At 32.8% G+C, this 17,036-nt stretch overlaps 1 protein-coding gene across 5 annotated transcripts in view; it reads left to right on the forward strand.

Moving 5' to 3' along the window:
• Nucleotides 1-5,135: 5,135 nt before the first annotated feature.
• The window catches only part of LOC123011861 (microtubule-actin cross-linking factor 1), a 75,987-nt gene continuing 64,086 nt past the window's right edge, over nucleotides 5,136-17,036 (forward strand). For 2 of the 5 annotated variants that reach the window (XM_044409520.1, XM_044409526.1), the window contains exons 1-2: nucleotides 5,136-5,521; nucleotides 7,713-7,833. In XM_044409520.1, coding sequence (XP_044265455.1) covers nucleotides 7,731-7,833 — 103 coding nt within the window. In that variant the 5' untranslated portion in view covers nucleotides 5,136-5,521; nucleotides 7,713-7,730. The remainder of the gene's footprint in view (nucleotides 5,522-7,712; nucleotides 7,834-17,036) is intronic. The other 3 variants (XM_044409541.1, XM_044409542.1, XM_044409543.1) reach the window with 2 other exon arrangements.

Here is a 17,036-nt window from a genome sequence, read left to right on the forward strand (position 1 = left end):
TCGTTTTTCAGAGTAAAATTTTTCGAAATTTCTTTTTGTTTTTAAGTTTTGAAAAAAACATATCTTCTTGGTGACTATACAACTTCTCATTGTGATCCTCGTGCATTTGTAGTACTCGCCACTATCACAATGAAAGTATTTGTAACACTTGTTTTTTAATATACTATTTTAAAATGGCAACCTACTATGACAATATTTTTATTAAAAACTATGAGCTACAAATTAAAAAAAAAATGTTTTTTGTCAAGTAGTTTTTTTTTAAAATAAATTCTTAAAGTTGTCTTCCAAGCTCATCACGAAGATTTTCCGAACTTAACCGATGTAATCGTTTCATACATTTGGACGTAGGACACGGTTTTTTGTGCAGGTAACTACTTAAACGTGGTTCCGGATAGAACAAAAAATCCAAAAAGAACTCACTTTCTTTTATAAATCACCTCTAAGTACCTGCACAAAAAACAGACCTGTCCTATGACCAAATGCATAAAACGACCACTTCGGTTAAGTCCGAAAAATCTTTGTGATGAGCTTGGAACTCGGAACGCTACTTTAAAAATTATTAAAAAAATATTTGTTAAAATAGGTATTTATTATACAAAACGATAACCAATCTTTGTCGTCGTGTATAATATTTCGTTTTATTTTGTACTCACCTACCAGAATTTCTTGAATATAAACAGTAGATAAAAATTACTTTATTTCACTAGACGATAAAAGACTACTTTGCCTACTGAAATTAGTTGATAAAAGCACTCTTTAACGCTGAGTACAAAATAAAACAATTTTATTTCATTAAAAGTCATTTTTAATTTAAAGAAATTTCATGGTGAATTGTCATTAAAAAAATTTTTGGCCAAAACTCGAAAACTCAGACATTTTGAAAAATTTTATTCTTAAAAAACGATCACATTTTTATGGTACTTTAAACAGCACTATTTTCTTCCACAAAATAATTAGTTTATGTAAAAAACGCTTGGTTTCATACTTTTTATTCACCCGGTATATTTTTTAAGTACATAAAGGGTCAATCATAGGAGAGTTACGTCTGAAACAATTTGGGCAGTAACCCATTATACAATTCACATAGGCGTCTAGCTTCCTCATTTTTAAAAATTATAAAACTGAATCCAAGAATACTTTGCATATCTTTTCATTTTAACATTTTAAAAGTAACAGTCAATTTGCGTTAATACAATGTATTATTACCAAAATAACGAAACAGTGGGTATGCTCTTAATCCAGGGAGAATGCGAGAAAAATACTGCTACGGTAGCAGCTCTGTACTTGGACAGGTATCCAAATCGAATGCATCCGGTTCTTGAAACATTTAGAAAACTGGAAGCCAAGTTACGATAAGATTGGCCCCCAATGAAAGACCCCGTCAGAGGACTGCTATTGGCCCAGGAAATGAAATTAGAGTCCTTAAAGCACTACTCAATTACTTGTCAGTTTGACGACTCACTCATTTTCATCCAGCTCACATTGATTACTGAATAAATTTAAATAAAATATTATATCCAGTTACATACGCTAAACATATTTTTGGTTGCAAACTAATTAATTTTCAAAGTAACTCTCCTGTGACTAACCCTGTATAGTACATTTCTACAGTGAGCGGCAAAATTATGGAATAATCTTATTTATTAAAAATATTTTGTTTTGGCAAAATGCTCGAACGGGTTAATTTTGTTTTTAATGATAGAACGTACAACGTACTGCCAGCAGGACGGCCCGTACTACTCGTCCTACCGTTTTTAAATGCTTACTTTAGAACTTTCCGTACTGCTAGCAGGACTGCTATTTAGACGAAAAAAAAGAGATTTTTTTAACCTGTCTGAACATGTTTGTTTCGTCTCGATACGACCATTTTTACCAGTCATGGGTGAGATTAGTAAAGATACGCGTGTCGCTATTAGAGCGACGATATTTGACGCTCTGAGCAGTGCCAACTCGTGAAACAGGCTCCATTTTGGAGAAAATTTTGCTCCTGCCCTACTTACTTATATACGTGTTTTTTTATAATTTGTTTTAGCATCATTACTACATCTAAATTTTAAAATAATTTCACAAATTTTATCACTTATTATTACAAATTTTTATGTGTTTTATCACCTTTAAGTATATTTTTTATCAATTAGATTGAAAATAATAAAAGCTTAAATGGCTATAGTAGTTGAATATACAGGGTGCGCCAGAACTCGCGCCCCAGAGAAAAATGTCAAATGCCGGAGGCAATAGGTCACCAAAAAGTGGAGCCGAAGAAGTAATTTTTGCTTGCATAAGAAAGTTATTAGACTCTTAAATCCACCAATCCCAGAAGGGCACCTCAAGGTGTGACTGAAAAATTATATCCGTTGCTAGGTTACGAAAATAATACCAATTTAGCCAGAATTTAAAAAAGTAGCTGGTCTACTGTAATTTTGCGTTTGACATATATCGTGATGTGGGTGACATAACTTGCTAGTTTTCAGTATTTTTCTCGCTGAAGAGGTTGTACACGAGTATAATGAGACAGAATCGTTAATTATTATCAACCATTATCAAAAATTATTGAAACATTCTGGAAATTCCTGATGAACCGCGACTTCTCTAAAACTTTTTCACAGGTATTGTTCCTTCTCAACTTTTTCTTCGATCTGATACAGATTAACAAACCGATAAATGAATTTTGGAGCTTGAAAACTAGTGTATTATCCTTATGAAACAAAGAAGCAAGTGAGAGTGAGAGACCAGAAAAACATGAAGTAAGTACGCAAGTTTCCTTATTTACTTTAATGCAAAATTAACAGGAAAATGTACTTTTTATAAGAAATTGTGCTTAAATAAAACAGGTTACTGATTTTAATATCAAAATTGTAGTTTTACTCTCGTATTTAGGCATTTTTGCCCAGTAGAAATTCTAACCTCAAAATTTCAACAATTTATTGTTGTTTTCTTCCACTAACATGAGCTTACTATAACCCCTTGGCTGTTTTTTCATAAAAAAAATCCAGAAGAATGTTGCGATAGGGTTTGTATTTAGTACGAAAAGTTAGCATTTTTGCTAATGTTTTAATTCCGAGGGCATTTCAGCAACGCTTTTCGGTGAATTTGTGGGCTGGTCTTCTGGGGAATCATGTGGTCTGTCAATAATATCAACTAATTTCAACATAACGTGACTCCTTTTCTAAAAAGTACATTTTTCTGATAATTTTGCACTAAAGTAAATAAAGAAACTTGCGTTTCATGTTTTCATGGTTCTTCATGTTTTTCTGGTCTCTCACTCTCGCTTGCTTCTTTGTTTCATGAAGATAATGCACAAGTTTTCAAGCTCTAAAATTCATTTATCGGTTTGTTAATCTGTATCAGATCGAAGAAAAAGTTGAGAAGAAACAATACCTGTGAAGAAGTTTTACAGAAGTCGCGGTTCATCAGGAATTTCCAGAATGTTTCAATAATTTTTGATAATTGTTGATAATAATTAACGATTCTGTCTCATTATACTCGTGTACAACGTCTTCAGCGAGAAAAATACTGGAAACTAGCAAGTTATGTCACCCACATCACGAAAATTAATAAATGTCAAACGCAAAATTACAGTAGACCAGCTACTTTTTTAAATTCTGGCTAAATTGGTATTATTTTCGTAACCTAGCAACCGATATAATTTTTCAGTCACACCTTGAGGTGCCCTTCTCGGATTGGTGGATTTAAGAGTCGAATAACTTTCTTATGCAAGCAAAAATTACTTCTTCGGCTGCACTTTTTGGCAACCTATTGGCGCCGGCATTTGACATTTTTCTCTGGGGCGCGAGTTCTGGCGCACCCTGTATATACTCTGGAAAGTCTGAAAACATGTAGGTATGCACCTACTTTAAATTTTAATTTTTGTTTTTGTACAAAAATTTTTTTTAATAAAATTATTATTTAGATGGTATTCCTGCGAAGACAAATTTTTATAAAACCGTTTATCTTTTTCAAATAAATTTATTAAAACAGTTTTTTTATCTGCACCACTCGCCTCCCCTGGTTGAAAACGCTCGAATCAGTTCAGTTTGTCACGTGACTACATAGTGAGTAAAGTCCTGCTAGAAGGACAAGTCCATTTAAAAGCTAGTCCTTCTAGCAGGACATTACATAATGTACAAAATTCTTCCAGAAGCGCTTCCAGCAGGACAATGCCTTGTACGTTCTATCATTAAAAGACACAAAATCTTCAATTCACTTTATCTAAACTTGGACGAAATCGTAGATTTTAGGGGGTGAAATGTTAGTTAAGACAGCCTGTAGTTATAATATCTATACTTCAGGAATTTTCTATTGCGATACTGACAATGCCGCACCTGAGTTTTTGGGGACGAAATAAGTCCTAAACTAATTGGCAATAGTAAAGTTCTGAGATATACAGGGTGCGCCAGAACTGGCGCCCTAAAGAAAAATGCATATAAGGTAAGATACAAGGAACATGGAAAAAATGCTAAAAAAATTTTATCTATAAAAATTTCGAAGTTATGAGAGTTTAAAGTTTTTATTTTGACTATATTTACTTCTGTTGGAAAAATAATTTTCCAAGTTTTTTTGCTATAGGCTATTAAAAGAGGAAACAAGGAAGCTGTATCCTAAATTCTAACACTGTTCAATGTTATTTGTGGCTTTTATTGGCAAAATGTTTGTCCCTTTATTAAATAATTGTAAAAAAACATATACAAGATCACCAGTATCATAAAATAGATATAAAAAATGTCAAATGTCTAAAAATAAATGTCAAAATTTTTTGACAGATAGAATTTTTTAAACATTTTTTTCATGTTCCTGGTATCTTACCTTACTTGAAAATTTTCTCTGGGGCGCGAGTTCTGGCGCACTCTGTATATGTATCCATGACGCGGTACATGACGATAGTACCACATTTTAGTTTTTTTTTATCAGTATAACGCGCCTTATCTAAAACGCGTTCAGTGTTGCCACCTTCCTTCGAAATTCTGATTTTTCTATTGTTACAATTTCCGAAAAATATCTTTAGCAGTTTTTGTTTGGTTTGTGCAGGCGTGCGTCCCCACAACTTTGTCAAAGTGATACGACTAGTGTTTTGCAGCCACCGGCAACGTTGCATTTCACTGACAGTACTTGCGGCGTCGTGGGCAAGTGTAGTTCGTTTGCCTTCGCCTTGAAACATCATCGAATCAACGGAGCCCCCATACTGTCAAATCGCGTCTACATTTTCCAAAAACGAATCGAACCCGAAATGAGGTAAAGTGGCGAATAGACCCGATACGTACACGTGCTGTTCGCGTTCGTGTCCAGTATTGATTTTTATTTCTAACCTCTCAGTGATTCACTCCATCCAGTTCACCCTAGAATTAAAATAATTTACAGTGTGTGTGTGTGTACTGTGTGGCGGAGGAGTGCGACATTGTCAACAGTGCTGTGGCAAAGGTTGTTTGATGTGCGAAATTGACGTTCAGCTGGTACCTAGTTGGTTTTATTGTTAACAATTTTATCATGATTCTAATGCTAGCGATTCGGAAGTTTTAATTTTGTGGTGAGTTTCGAGTGGTTTTTGAAAATTTGAGAGTGTCGAGAGGTCTTCCTGGAGAGGTTTTTTGAGTTTTCCTCTTGTTGGGATGACTTTTAAACTAGGTTACTGCACCTGCTTTTTGACACAAGGACGGCGGAAATTTTTCAAATGTCACTTAAACTGACAGTGACGTGTCAAAACAATAAAAATTTGATAATTTTTATATTCATCCAGAGCACTTAAATGAAATTAAAGAAGATGTAACGGATTCTTTATTTTAAAATAATTGCGGCATCGATAGGTTTAAATCAGATTTGTTTATTTATCTAACCATGAAATTAATTTAAATTGCAAGTTGCCATGATTTCGTCAGAGGCAATCCAAACTTTGGTTATGCATCTTAGAAACTATTACCTTTTAAATTTATTTATTTTTGCACAAGTTGTGATCAGTAGAGTGTTAAGAAGTTATTAATACAACAAAATATAAATATTACCCTACAATATACAGTTTTAGATGTTTATAACTTTTTTTGAGTTGTGAATGCTTCAGTTGTAATGTCCAAGTCATGTCATTGTTAAAAAAAATGGTAAAAATTATGTGTGAAGAGTTGACGACTAAAACTTATGTGTATTTTCTTGTTTTCTTTATTTGTTATTTAAAAAATGGCATCTTGTAAAATCAGAGCCTATTTTAAAGTTCGTTTCATTTTTAAATTAAAATTAAAATTAAATTGTCGAATAATGTTGGCATAAATCTAAATTACTCTAAAAATCTGGACTGAGTAAAGGGTCACTCAACTGTCAAATTATTTTGTTTCACTGAAACAGCGGCGCGTTTGTTTTAAAACCAAACAAAGAACATCTTTTTCTCACTTTCTATGGTGTTCAAAACTAGGTAGTAAAAATGAATTTGAACAGTGCGAGAAACATTTTTATTGTTTATAGCTTTTGTTTTATCACATAATTGATTACACGTTATCATTTTTTATTAAATTAGTTAGTGTAAATCTTGTTTAGTTCTGTTTATTGTGAAAAGTTCTATGAACTTCTAGAATTTTTTCCCAAAAGTAAATAATAATTAATAATACTTGTTGGCAGAACTGACTCGAAATTTCATGAAACTGGTTTATTTTGTTTATGAATAAAATGTCAACAATGCACAAAAAATTGTTTCCTGAGATGGTCTTGTAAATCGAAATTGTTGACTGAACCTGCTTCGCGGAGATCTGTCACCAGGGTCAGGTTTAACGCTCTCATTTTCTCGTTTCGAGGGTGTAATCAGGAAGTCATGACAGCTTTAGCACGTCAATAAACTCATCAATTACGCAATTTTTGTAATTCAGTCGTAAATAATCGCTTTTTACATATTTCACTGATTCATGGTTATTGCCAATGCTAAATCGTGGTGAACACTACCAACCTCAATTTCGACAATCGAAATACCCATTTGTTCATTATTTTGCCCACGTAAAACACCGCTAAAGCATTTTTCGAAGCACGTGACTTTATTCCATATTAGGTGAAAGTAAACAAAAGTGGTTTGCGCCAAAGGAAACTAGTCCAACAGCTTTTTACCGGGGCAAATATGAATCGTGAACTATTAGATAATGATTTACGAAAATTCGAGATTTTTTCCAAGGCGAATTTATTTGACAGCTGAATCGATTGACCGGTTACGTAACAATTTTAACGCGTGAAATTGCCGTTTAGTATGTAGTCTAGAGACATTTTTACCAAAGTTTGACCAAACAAGAATTTCTTTCTAATTTTTAATTAAACAAAGGTTTTGTGTTTTAAGGAAGCTGCACTGATCGTTTTAAAAGCACTGCTTTAGTCTTGTTGGCACCACAATATGGTCTTGGCGATGTCATGGTCAGTCAAGACGAATTTTTTTATTAAGTTCCGGCAAAATCTAATTTTGACTTTTTTTCTGTTAATTAAAGTGTTTTGTTGATTGGGATTTTTCGACTTAATCGGTACTTTAATTATATTAGAAAAAACTTGAATGCTTCAGATATTTGTAGGCATACAATTATGTACTTTATTCTTGATTTAAAAATTCTAATTGCTTTCGACTTATTTGATTTCTATTGTTCAACGATACCGGTGTTTAGGTATATTAATGGCGATTTTATGACAACTCATTTTGATAAGAATTGAACACGTTTTTAGGTTTTTTTTGTCAAAATTTTACATTTTATATTTTTTTTCAGAAAACTATGCTTTGAATAATGGATTTTGATAAGGATCCCACCCTTCAGGAATGGACCCGCGAGCAACCCTTATCCGTCCTGGCCCTTGATAGTGCTGATAGGGCCGTCCTTCGAATTGCAGGTAAACAAGTATTTTTAGACAGTTTGCGTGATGGATGCATTATCGCGAATTGTTTTGTGGGCGTTTTTGACAGTTATCTGCGTTTTATTATAAAAATTTGATTTTGTTTTACACATTGCTTGGTTAAATAATTAGATATAATTACTTGAACTAATTACTAATTAGCTAATGGGGATGTGGAGATGTTATAAATAATAATTGATATGTGTGGGTCTGACTTTCTAAATTTTGTTAAAATGATTCGGATTAAGTTACGATTTGTCATTTGGTAAGAATAGGGAGAATTTTTTCGTATAGATACACTTGTCGTGTTGTTCAGTGAAACTCCGGAAATGCTTCAGATAGCCCAGTTTTGATTCACTTACCTCACAAATGTACATACATAATTGTGAATCAGAAGATGGGAGGACATTTTGGCTCTCATGGGAAAATCCCATTCTGATTCTTAAAATACATTCTAAAGAAATTTAGTGACTAAAATTATACACCTTGTTAAAATTAAATTCGTGGTCTATTTCAAAATGAAACCTCAAGCAAGAATAAATATACTTGAGCAGCAATACACAATTGAAATTCTTCAGATTACGGGACATGACTTATTGACGGGTAGTATGCCGTTTATTGTTCAAGTCTTGGAGCGCTTTTTGACCTTCCTATATTGTTTGCAAGAGAGACAGATTTTTTATTAGTCGTCAAAAATTCCAGTTCAAAAAACTTTAAATTACTCATTAAAACCTCATAGTGTTGTACCACCAACAGTAGCAAATATTCATGCGTTTTTTTTCTTTACTAAGAACAGCCTTGGCGGCATGCATCTCATAGACAACCTTCACGCTCGTGAAATAAACCCATCAAAATGATTGATAAAAAATTTGAACCAGTTCTTTCGACCTTCACCTCACGAACACCGGAAGTAAGAAAACGTAAACTTCCCATCGTTACACTATAATAATTTCTTGGGTGTTTTCTTCATCGGCAAGTTACATGAAGCGATTATTATATCGTTTAGTTTCCAATCAAGGTACGAGTAAAACAGGTTAATTTGCGTGCAAAGGGTGATCGATGTGGAAAATTAACCTAGTGAAACTAAATTAAGGAGAGTTGAGAAGGGATAGGTACGAGTGGATGCGAGTTTTTCTCGTTCTGAGATCGTTTACTATTAAAACTAATACAAGTGTAGCAATATTATTAACAAAACATTGCTAAAGTTAGTAAACAAAATAAAATTCTACAATCGGGGTAACTACAGACTGTCTCAACTAGGATATTCTCCTGAAAATGGGCTATTTGAATCAAAATATGTCTTGTACCTATAATTTTTTTGGGACATGCCGTATTTTAAAGTCCAGTTGTGTATGTATTTATTGCGTACTTCTTCCGTAATTTTTAAAATATGTTTTTTTTTTAATTCGATGCAAAATTATAGCAGATAATTTTGTTCTGGTATGTTGGCTATTATAATTAAGATCAAAGCGGCATCCAGACAACACATACTGTGGTTGGCATAACTAACAAGTCGTATTAAAACTGTTATTAAGGTATTAGAATTGAATAAAAAACACATCAAAGATGAAAGATTTAAAAAGAAAACCCTTCGAGTGAAACATTAATTGCGTTAATGGAAATGAAATTGTAATAAGCGTTTGCGAAATGGAAAGTTATTAAATTACAATAACAAAGGATTAAAAATAAATATTGTTTTGTGTTTTTCTCTATTCAGTAGGTACCCATCTGCTGATTTTCCATACATGACAGGCGTGCTCCATTTACTCATAATTCCACGAAATGATGGGGAAATGGTGCAATTAAACACAGTTAGTTTGAAATTACGTCCAATTAGCGTCTTTGCATACAGTGGAAGTATTAAAATTCCAACCGACTTGTAGAAAGATCAACAAAATTGATAGTTTTGTTTTTTCATTAGTTCCATAAAGACACAATTATGTAAACTGGCAACGTCAACAAAATGCTTTCAGACACTCAATTAAAAACACCCGTAACAGGTTTTGTCCTAACCTTAGTTATATTCGAGAATAAACTTTAATTACTTAATTGATATTGCTCGTTGTACACTTGCGATTTGCCTTCAATTAGCACCACAGTGCGATGTTAATACTGGGTTTTTGTCATTGAATCTGCAAATGTGACAGGAAGCTTCCAGTTATCCTGCTAAAACGATATTCCTGCAAGACGTGCTCATTTTAAAAATTGTATTGTCACGTAAAGAACGAATTTATGCCAATGATGAGTCGAGTGTTTACTTTGAGATCATTTCATTACGATCATGAGTGTTTGATGGGACAAAGATCTGGTCGTTCAGCTGTCCACTTGATGAAATAATTTGTTTAAACAGCTGTTTGACACTTTTGTCAAAATTTTGAAATGTTAGCACGTCTTTTGATTTTAATGTTTGTTATTTATTTGTTGGTCAAGACCGTGGGGAGACAAAATCCTAAAGTGGCACTGATCGTGATTTTGATTTTTGTGATTCTGTTATTGTAACGAAAGAGGAAGTGTTGAAAGCCTTAAAAGGAAGCAATGTGACTCGATAGAATTTGAAATCGTTGTAGTTGAAGTAGTGCCACCACATTCAAAGAACCAGCGGATGTTGAAACCTGTTATGGTCATTAGAGACGATTGATAACAAAATTATACCGTCACAAGTGGCGAAGAATGTAATAAATCTTTTATTTTACTTTGACTGTTTATTATATCGATAAAAAGATTAAAAAACAGTACCAATTATAACTTGTCTTTTTGGTCTCATTTTTGTTTTCATTTTTGTCTTTGCGGCTCATCTATAATGTTGATGTCACGATTTTAAATCACTTTACTCGTTCCACGTCGTTGCTTTTGGTCGTGAGTCTATAGATACGCTCGAAATTTTCTAAGGTATCTGATAGTTTTCCTGATAGCTTCGCAGGCATGATTGAGTAAAATCACATGACATCAAAATAATTGGCTAATTAAAGTGCTTTTAGATTTTTCTAATACCTACCACACGGTACTAATTGGCACTTCCTCAGTTTGTTAATTGGTATCATAATAAATTAAAATTGTCACTTGTTTTGGTGTTGATTGTTTGGCAAAGCAACATCAAAGAGCAATTCGAGCGATCGTGATAAAAATAGTACGACCTTTGCGATCACTCATTTGTCATGTAACCTCTGTTGTAGTTATCTTATTTTGATCTTGTACCACAAACCGATTACGACAAAGTGTTTATTTTGACAGGTTTTTTTGCACATGTACGACTAGCTAAACATACTCGTACACTACTACAAATCGTTGTTTGTTGAGAAAAGTGTTTGCAAAATAATTCAACCTTGATGTGACAAAATCAAGTCTCTCATGTTGACTAATTTCAAAGTTTGAGCATTATAGTGTAAGTAATTTGGTCGTAACTCTAAACTTAATTGCGTGTTTATAACCTATATAAGATTTTCTTCGGTTATGAATGAACCGAGATAAACGTGGTAAAATATGCAAAGAATTCTGCTGACTCCAACTTTGATTATCAAGAAAAAACAGATCATGTTTTAACTTTCTCTGAAATATAAGTTTGTTAGTGTAAATCTTGGATTCGTCTGGAGAGCTAGACATGGCTCCGGTTCTCACGTTTTCTTTGTCTTGTCTGTCACCTCATGTAAATAATTGCAACTCGGTTTGTTTTATGAGATTAGTGTATTTCATAAATGAGAAACAAAAATTGTGTTTTCTTTTGTTTTAATTGAAATATATATGTGATTGACCACTAATTAACTTATATGCCAATGCCATGGGAACGAAATTGTACTTGCATGTAATAATAATAAAATTAAATATCAAGGAATTTGCTGAAAATTGGCGACTTTTATGTAATTCTCTTTATGATTTTATTAGCCTATTAGTCGTTCCACTTTTCTTATTGTGAATATTGTGGGTACTAGACCAATAGAATACGAAAGGCAAAAGATAAGAATTGGCATAAAAATGAGTCAAAGAGCTCTAGGTTAAAGGTGAAATGTATAAAATGACAAAGTTTTAACAAAACTCTCATTTCGTTTTGTTTTAGTAATTTGATAGTATAACCTGATTCTAGTCTAGACGTGAATTTTTAACTAAAAACGAAAGTTTGTTCTATTAAAATGATACCTACTTACGTAATACGTGGAGGTCATTGTTTGACGTTTTGAAGATTTATATCTTAATTTATTTTGATGGGATTTGTAATGGGTTTGCAAGAACAGTAGTTAGGAAGTTAATGAGCAGTCATGTTTCTTAGTGGTCGATTTGAAGAGATGATTGATTGATGATCATTGGAATTGAATGCAATGTATCTTATTCCTGTTATCAAAATTTATTATAGGTATCCAAAAAATACGGGGTGTTCTGTTTTTATTGTTATAAATTTAATTACGTGATAAAGTATGTATTCAATTTTAGTACAATAGTTTCCTATAAATGTGTATCAAAAATACGAGGACTATGTAAGGGAGCTAAACCCCCTAAAAAGCATGCGTTTTTTAATGTTATTTTTTTAATATTTCAGAAACCATTTTAGAAACAGTTACAAAATTTGGTACAGCTGATAATTTTTATAGATCTAAACGAATTCAAAGATAAAAAGTTAACAGTTTTAATGATGGGCGTCCTTAACTGGGGGTATAAAGTAAAAGTACTCAGTAACTATTTTGGGTGTATGTTCTTGCCACTTTCAGCAACAGAATCCTAAATTCCATAGTTTCTCATAAAAAAGAGGTCTGTCTCTTCCTTATTTCGATACACTTACGTTTTTGAGTAAAATCAAATTAAAATTTATGTTACAGATCATATAGACAGAATTAAAGTCTAAAATTAATTTCTTTTACTCATTACCCTCCCAGTTTAGAGCGTCCTTGATTAAAAATTTTGACAATAATTTAATTTTAATCACCTGTTTGAATATTGTTTGTTGTAAAGTAGGGTTAAAAACCAGATTTTCTGAAAGTTCGATATAGTGAAAACCACTGAAACATATAGATATTGTTCTCCACCATATATTTACAGCTTTCAGGGGCCCTATTTTCTATAAAAAAATATTATCAAAAGATAAAGGAAGCGCAATTAAAATTCACACAAAATTGCTTATAGTTTTGTTATTTTCACGCCAAGACGATAACACTGAAAACCGTGACTATTGCCGACCCCTTGTTTGATTCTTTATATCAAGGACGCACTTTGTAGTTTTTCCAAAAACTACCTTAAATTGGTACACTTTGCCTCCTAACGATACCCTTGTATCAACACGCATTCGTTTAGGCTTCTCTGCAAAACTTTTAATTTTTCTGCTTTTTGTAATTACGACTTTCAAGCAGTGTGAGGCCAACTATGTTTGGGTTCAAGGCAACTATTGTCAAGATGCTACATTTTGTGTGAAATCACGAAATACAATGTGAGAAAAGAGGAAACCTTTGAAACAACCTAAATTCGATCACTTCTCGTTTCTTATTCAGCGTTGCCGTTTCTTTTCTTCCGGCTCTCCTCATTCTTGCCGCAAAAAGCTTTGTTCATTGGCATGCCACCTGTTGGGTCACCCACATCCGCATGCGAACAAGAAACCCTTTCCGTGTCTGTCAGCCCCATCTTTGTTCTTCGGTACAGCAAGCGGCAACTTATTGCACCGGTTGGGTCCTTGACCTTGGTCGATGGTGCACATCATTTGGATTCTGCATGTCGTAAATGGACCATTACGCAATTTGTGAATTAATTCATTCATAGTATGCAATGGCATGGGCGGGCAGTACGATTTTTCTATCGTAGTTTACACTGAATATTTATTTTATTGGTCTTTTTCTTTACAATTAATCTCAATTGTGAACGGTGCTTTCAATACTGAATTGTAACTCATTTTATGTAATCTAATTATGTATTCAGACATGTCATCATTTCGCGTGGCAAAATGAGGTTTTTTCACTTGATGAAACTGATCATTTTTTTTAACTGAGAGCTTCTTTCATAAATGTAATTGTAATTCTATGGATTATGAAGAATGTATTTGATATCTACGTTTTAAAATTCACCGACACTAAAATATAGGTATGGTGTAGTTAGGTAAACTCGATTAGATAAACATTTTTAATAAATGTTTTTCGGTTTTGTGAAATACGTGGTTGGAACCGCAATTTAATACATATGCATTTTTTTATTTTTTATTATCCGTCATTTTTTAAGTTAAAAATGACTGTCATATTGTTGAATAAATAATTTATAAGTAACAGTTGTGTTGTATTACTTTTGGCACTTTTTATTATAGTAGTAATTTAACTTTTTTTACCACAACAATGTCTTTTAGGATGATGTATTATCATTGTGATGAAAGAAAAACCACATATGAGACCTTTTGACACGTAGTTGCAATAAAATAATTCATACTCACCTCCTACTTACCCCATAAATTCGGCGGTCACCCTCCGACACGTATCACGCGAAAAATCACCACGAAACAAATTCGGGTCAACATGTTATCTCGAAATACCATCTTTAAATTCGTTAGCCTAAATTGAACTTTTTTCAGTCAGGAAATGTGGGGATTACGACTCTTGCCACTTGCCATGTTTTCACTAAGACGCCGTTTTAAATTTTTATGCATTTTTTTCAAAGTTGCACGCACTGTTTATTTTACGATACATCATCTATCAAAGTTAGTTATTTTTTTATGGTTGGTCTTGCACCATGTAGGAAATTACTCTTAGGATTTGCATTTATGCAAGCTTTTGTTCATGGTTAGTCATTAGTTCTTGTGGGTTTAATTATAATAGGTGGAGGCTTGTTTTTTTCACACTGAGAGTAAAGAGAGCTCATCAGATTGTTTCTGAGACATTGTCTGATCGAGCGATCGTATCTACTGTATTGTTAAAGTAAGTGAGTCGACAAAGTAGCGTTTTTAAAAAATAGGATATTTACTATATTTTAGTATAAATAAGCAGTTGTACTATCGCATATTTAACCGGAAATAAATTACTCATAATTGTCTTGTATTATCTAACTTTTCCAGACAGAAAATGAAAAAATGAAATAACCCCAATTGGAGGTAACTACATAACCTAAGAAAATCTATTTGCAGTTCTACCAGCGTGTTAAAATTGTGTTCGATATATTTTCTTCCTGTTTGCAGAGAATTTAAACAACCTTGACACAAAGAATTTATTTATTTTAATTAAAGTACCTATCGAAAAATATAAATAAAGACTAAATACAATGATGTTCAAAATCCATGAGAAAGCAGCTTAATGAGAATAATGTTAGGGTATTTTATTTCATTATACCTACGTAAGATGGAAAAGATGGAATCACGTGGAAATACCGAAACAGATCATCAATAATTTTATAGATGTGACTTTTAGTAAACACGTCGTCTGAAATGTTAAGGCTTATGAAAGATAACTAATGTCTATAATTAATCGTTTAATAGGTCGAACGTGTTAAAAATTGTTAGAGCGCATTCATAAGTCAAAGACTTTTTACAGAAGCTGTCACATTCTTTACACAACGGTTTGTTTAACAACATTCTAAATATTTAATATTGAAATTTCAGTTGTGTAGTTAAAACGAATAAGTTTCCTATTTGTCAAATAAAAAGACCGGTTATTATCTTACTTAATTTAAATAAATGTTTTATTTAAATTAATTGTAGAGCATAAACTCTTATGAAATAATACTTTTCACGGACTTTTCGATGGTTTACTGACCGGCATTTTGGTGTTTAGTTCAATTTTTCGCCACTGTAAGCAAATTTTTAAATATCATTTTAACAGTTCTCTATTCCACCGATTTCTATAGTTTAGGTGCTGTGCTACAGAGAGCGCCACATTGCGTCTATTGTATGTATTCTGGATTTGATTTTCACTGTTGAATACTTTTATCATTAAAATTTAAAAAAATTAAGAGGACCTACATTCAGAAGACAGGTGAACAAATATTAACAATCAATGGTTGATTGATAATAACTCATTGATTCTCCGAAGTGATGATTATCTGAGCATACCTATTATCTGTAAATATTTTGGGAAGGACTACTTAATCAATCAAAATCTTTTCAAAAAAAAGTTGGCAAAAATGTTGTTTATCATTGTTGACTAAAATGAGTCTGGAAAAGTTACATTTCTCAACAAATATCAAAAAAAAAGGTCACCCTTTCACTGAGGGTCTAAGGTTTGTTTTAATTAATATTAATGCAAAATGTTCTTGAGGTTTTACCCCGGCCCTAGTCATGCATAGCTAGCACCTCTGACAAAATAATCAAAATTAATAGTTCTCTAGCACGAGAACTCTATTTGCAAATAAATCCCACCCTTTCTAGTCACCATTCCCGGAAATATATCATTAAATCCCTAATCCCTCAACATATGCTTTTTAAATAAACATCCATGTAAGTTTTTATTGGAACACTGATATATTTTTTTTTTCGCAACCTTTTTCGAATGAAAGTAACATTTGACGTTACATAATGATCTAATTAATTGTCGAAAATTAGCAACGCCCACAACGAAATCTCATTAACACAAATACATAAATGTACTTACCGAAAAATTCACCAAATCGGAAAATGTCAACACCTACACGATTGGTTCACTGCTTGGATGTGCGTTTTCGAGTCGTTTGGACGTGCTTTGGAAAATTTTAGATAAGTGATGACTTACCGTTAATTTTACGGTTAGTTTGGATTGTCAGGGGTCAAAATTTATTTCGAATTAATTTGTTAACCTTTAGGGTCAGGCGTTGACTTATTGGAGTGTGCCACTCATCCCCAGAAACGAGAAATTTTGCTCGAGTTAAATACATCTAAATTGTTTTTATAATCTTTTTGTAATTTAATTATGGTCGTGAGAAGGCGGAGTCAATCCCATTGCCCACAGGCAAGGAATTAATCTATTTAATACTTATCTACTAATATCATTAGACGGACATTTAATCGATAATTTGATATGATGTATGGCTTTCCAATAAATTGCTTAAGCTATCCGAAAAAATAGTTCACTCTTTGGGACGTGTATTTTCGAGCAAAGTAAACGCAGATGGTAAGAATTCTTACATTTCCATTTGGATCAGGGTCGTTCAGGAAAGCCCACTCCAAGCCCACGATATTTTTTTCTCTAAATCTAGCAAAACCCACTGAAATATGCAATCGTAGAAATATTATCTAAAGATTTATTAAGGAGAGAAATCGCAAATTCAGGGTAAGT

Source organism: Tribolium madens, unplaced genomic scaffold, assembly GCF_015345945.1.
Source record: "Tribolium madens isolate multiple individuals breed KSU strain unplaced genomic scaffold, Tmad_KSU_1.1 Scaffold_91;HRSCAF=231;Tcas5.2_LG7, whole genome shotgun sequence".
NCBI classification, from domain to species: domain Eukaryota; kingdom Metazoa; phylum Arthropoda; class Insecta; order Coleoptera; family Tenebrionidae; genus Tribolium; species Tribolium madens.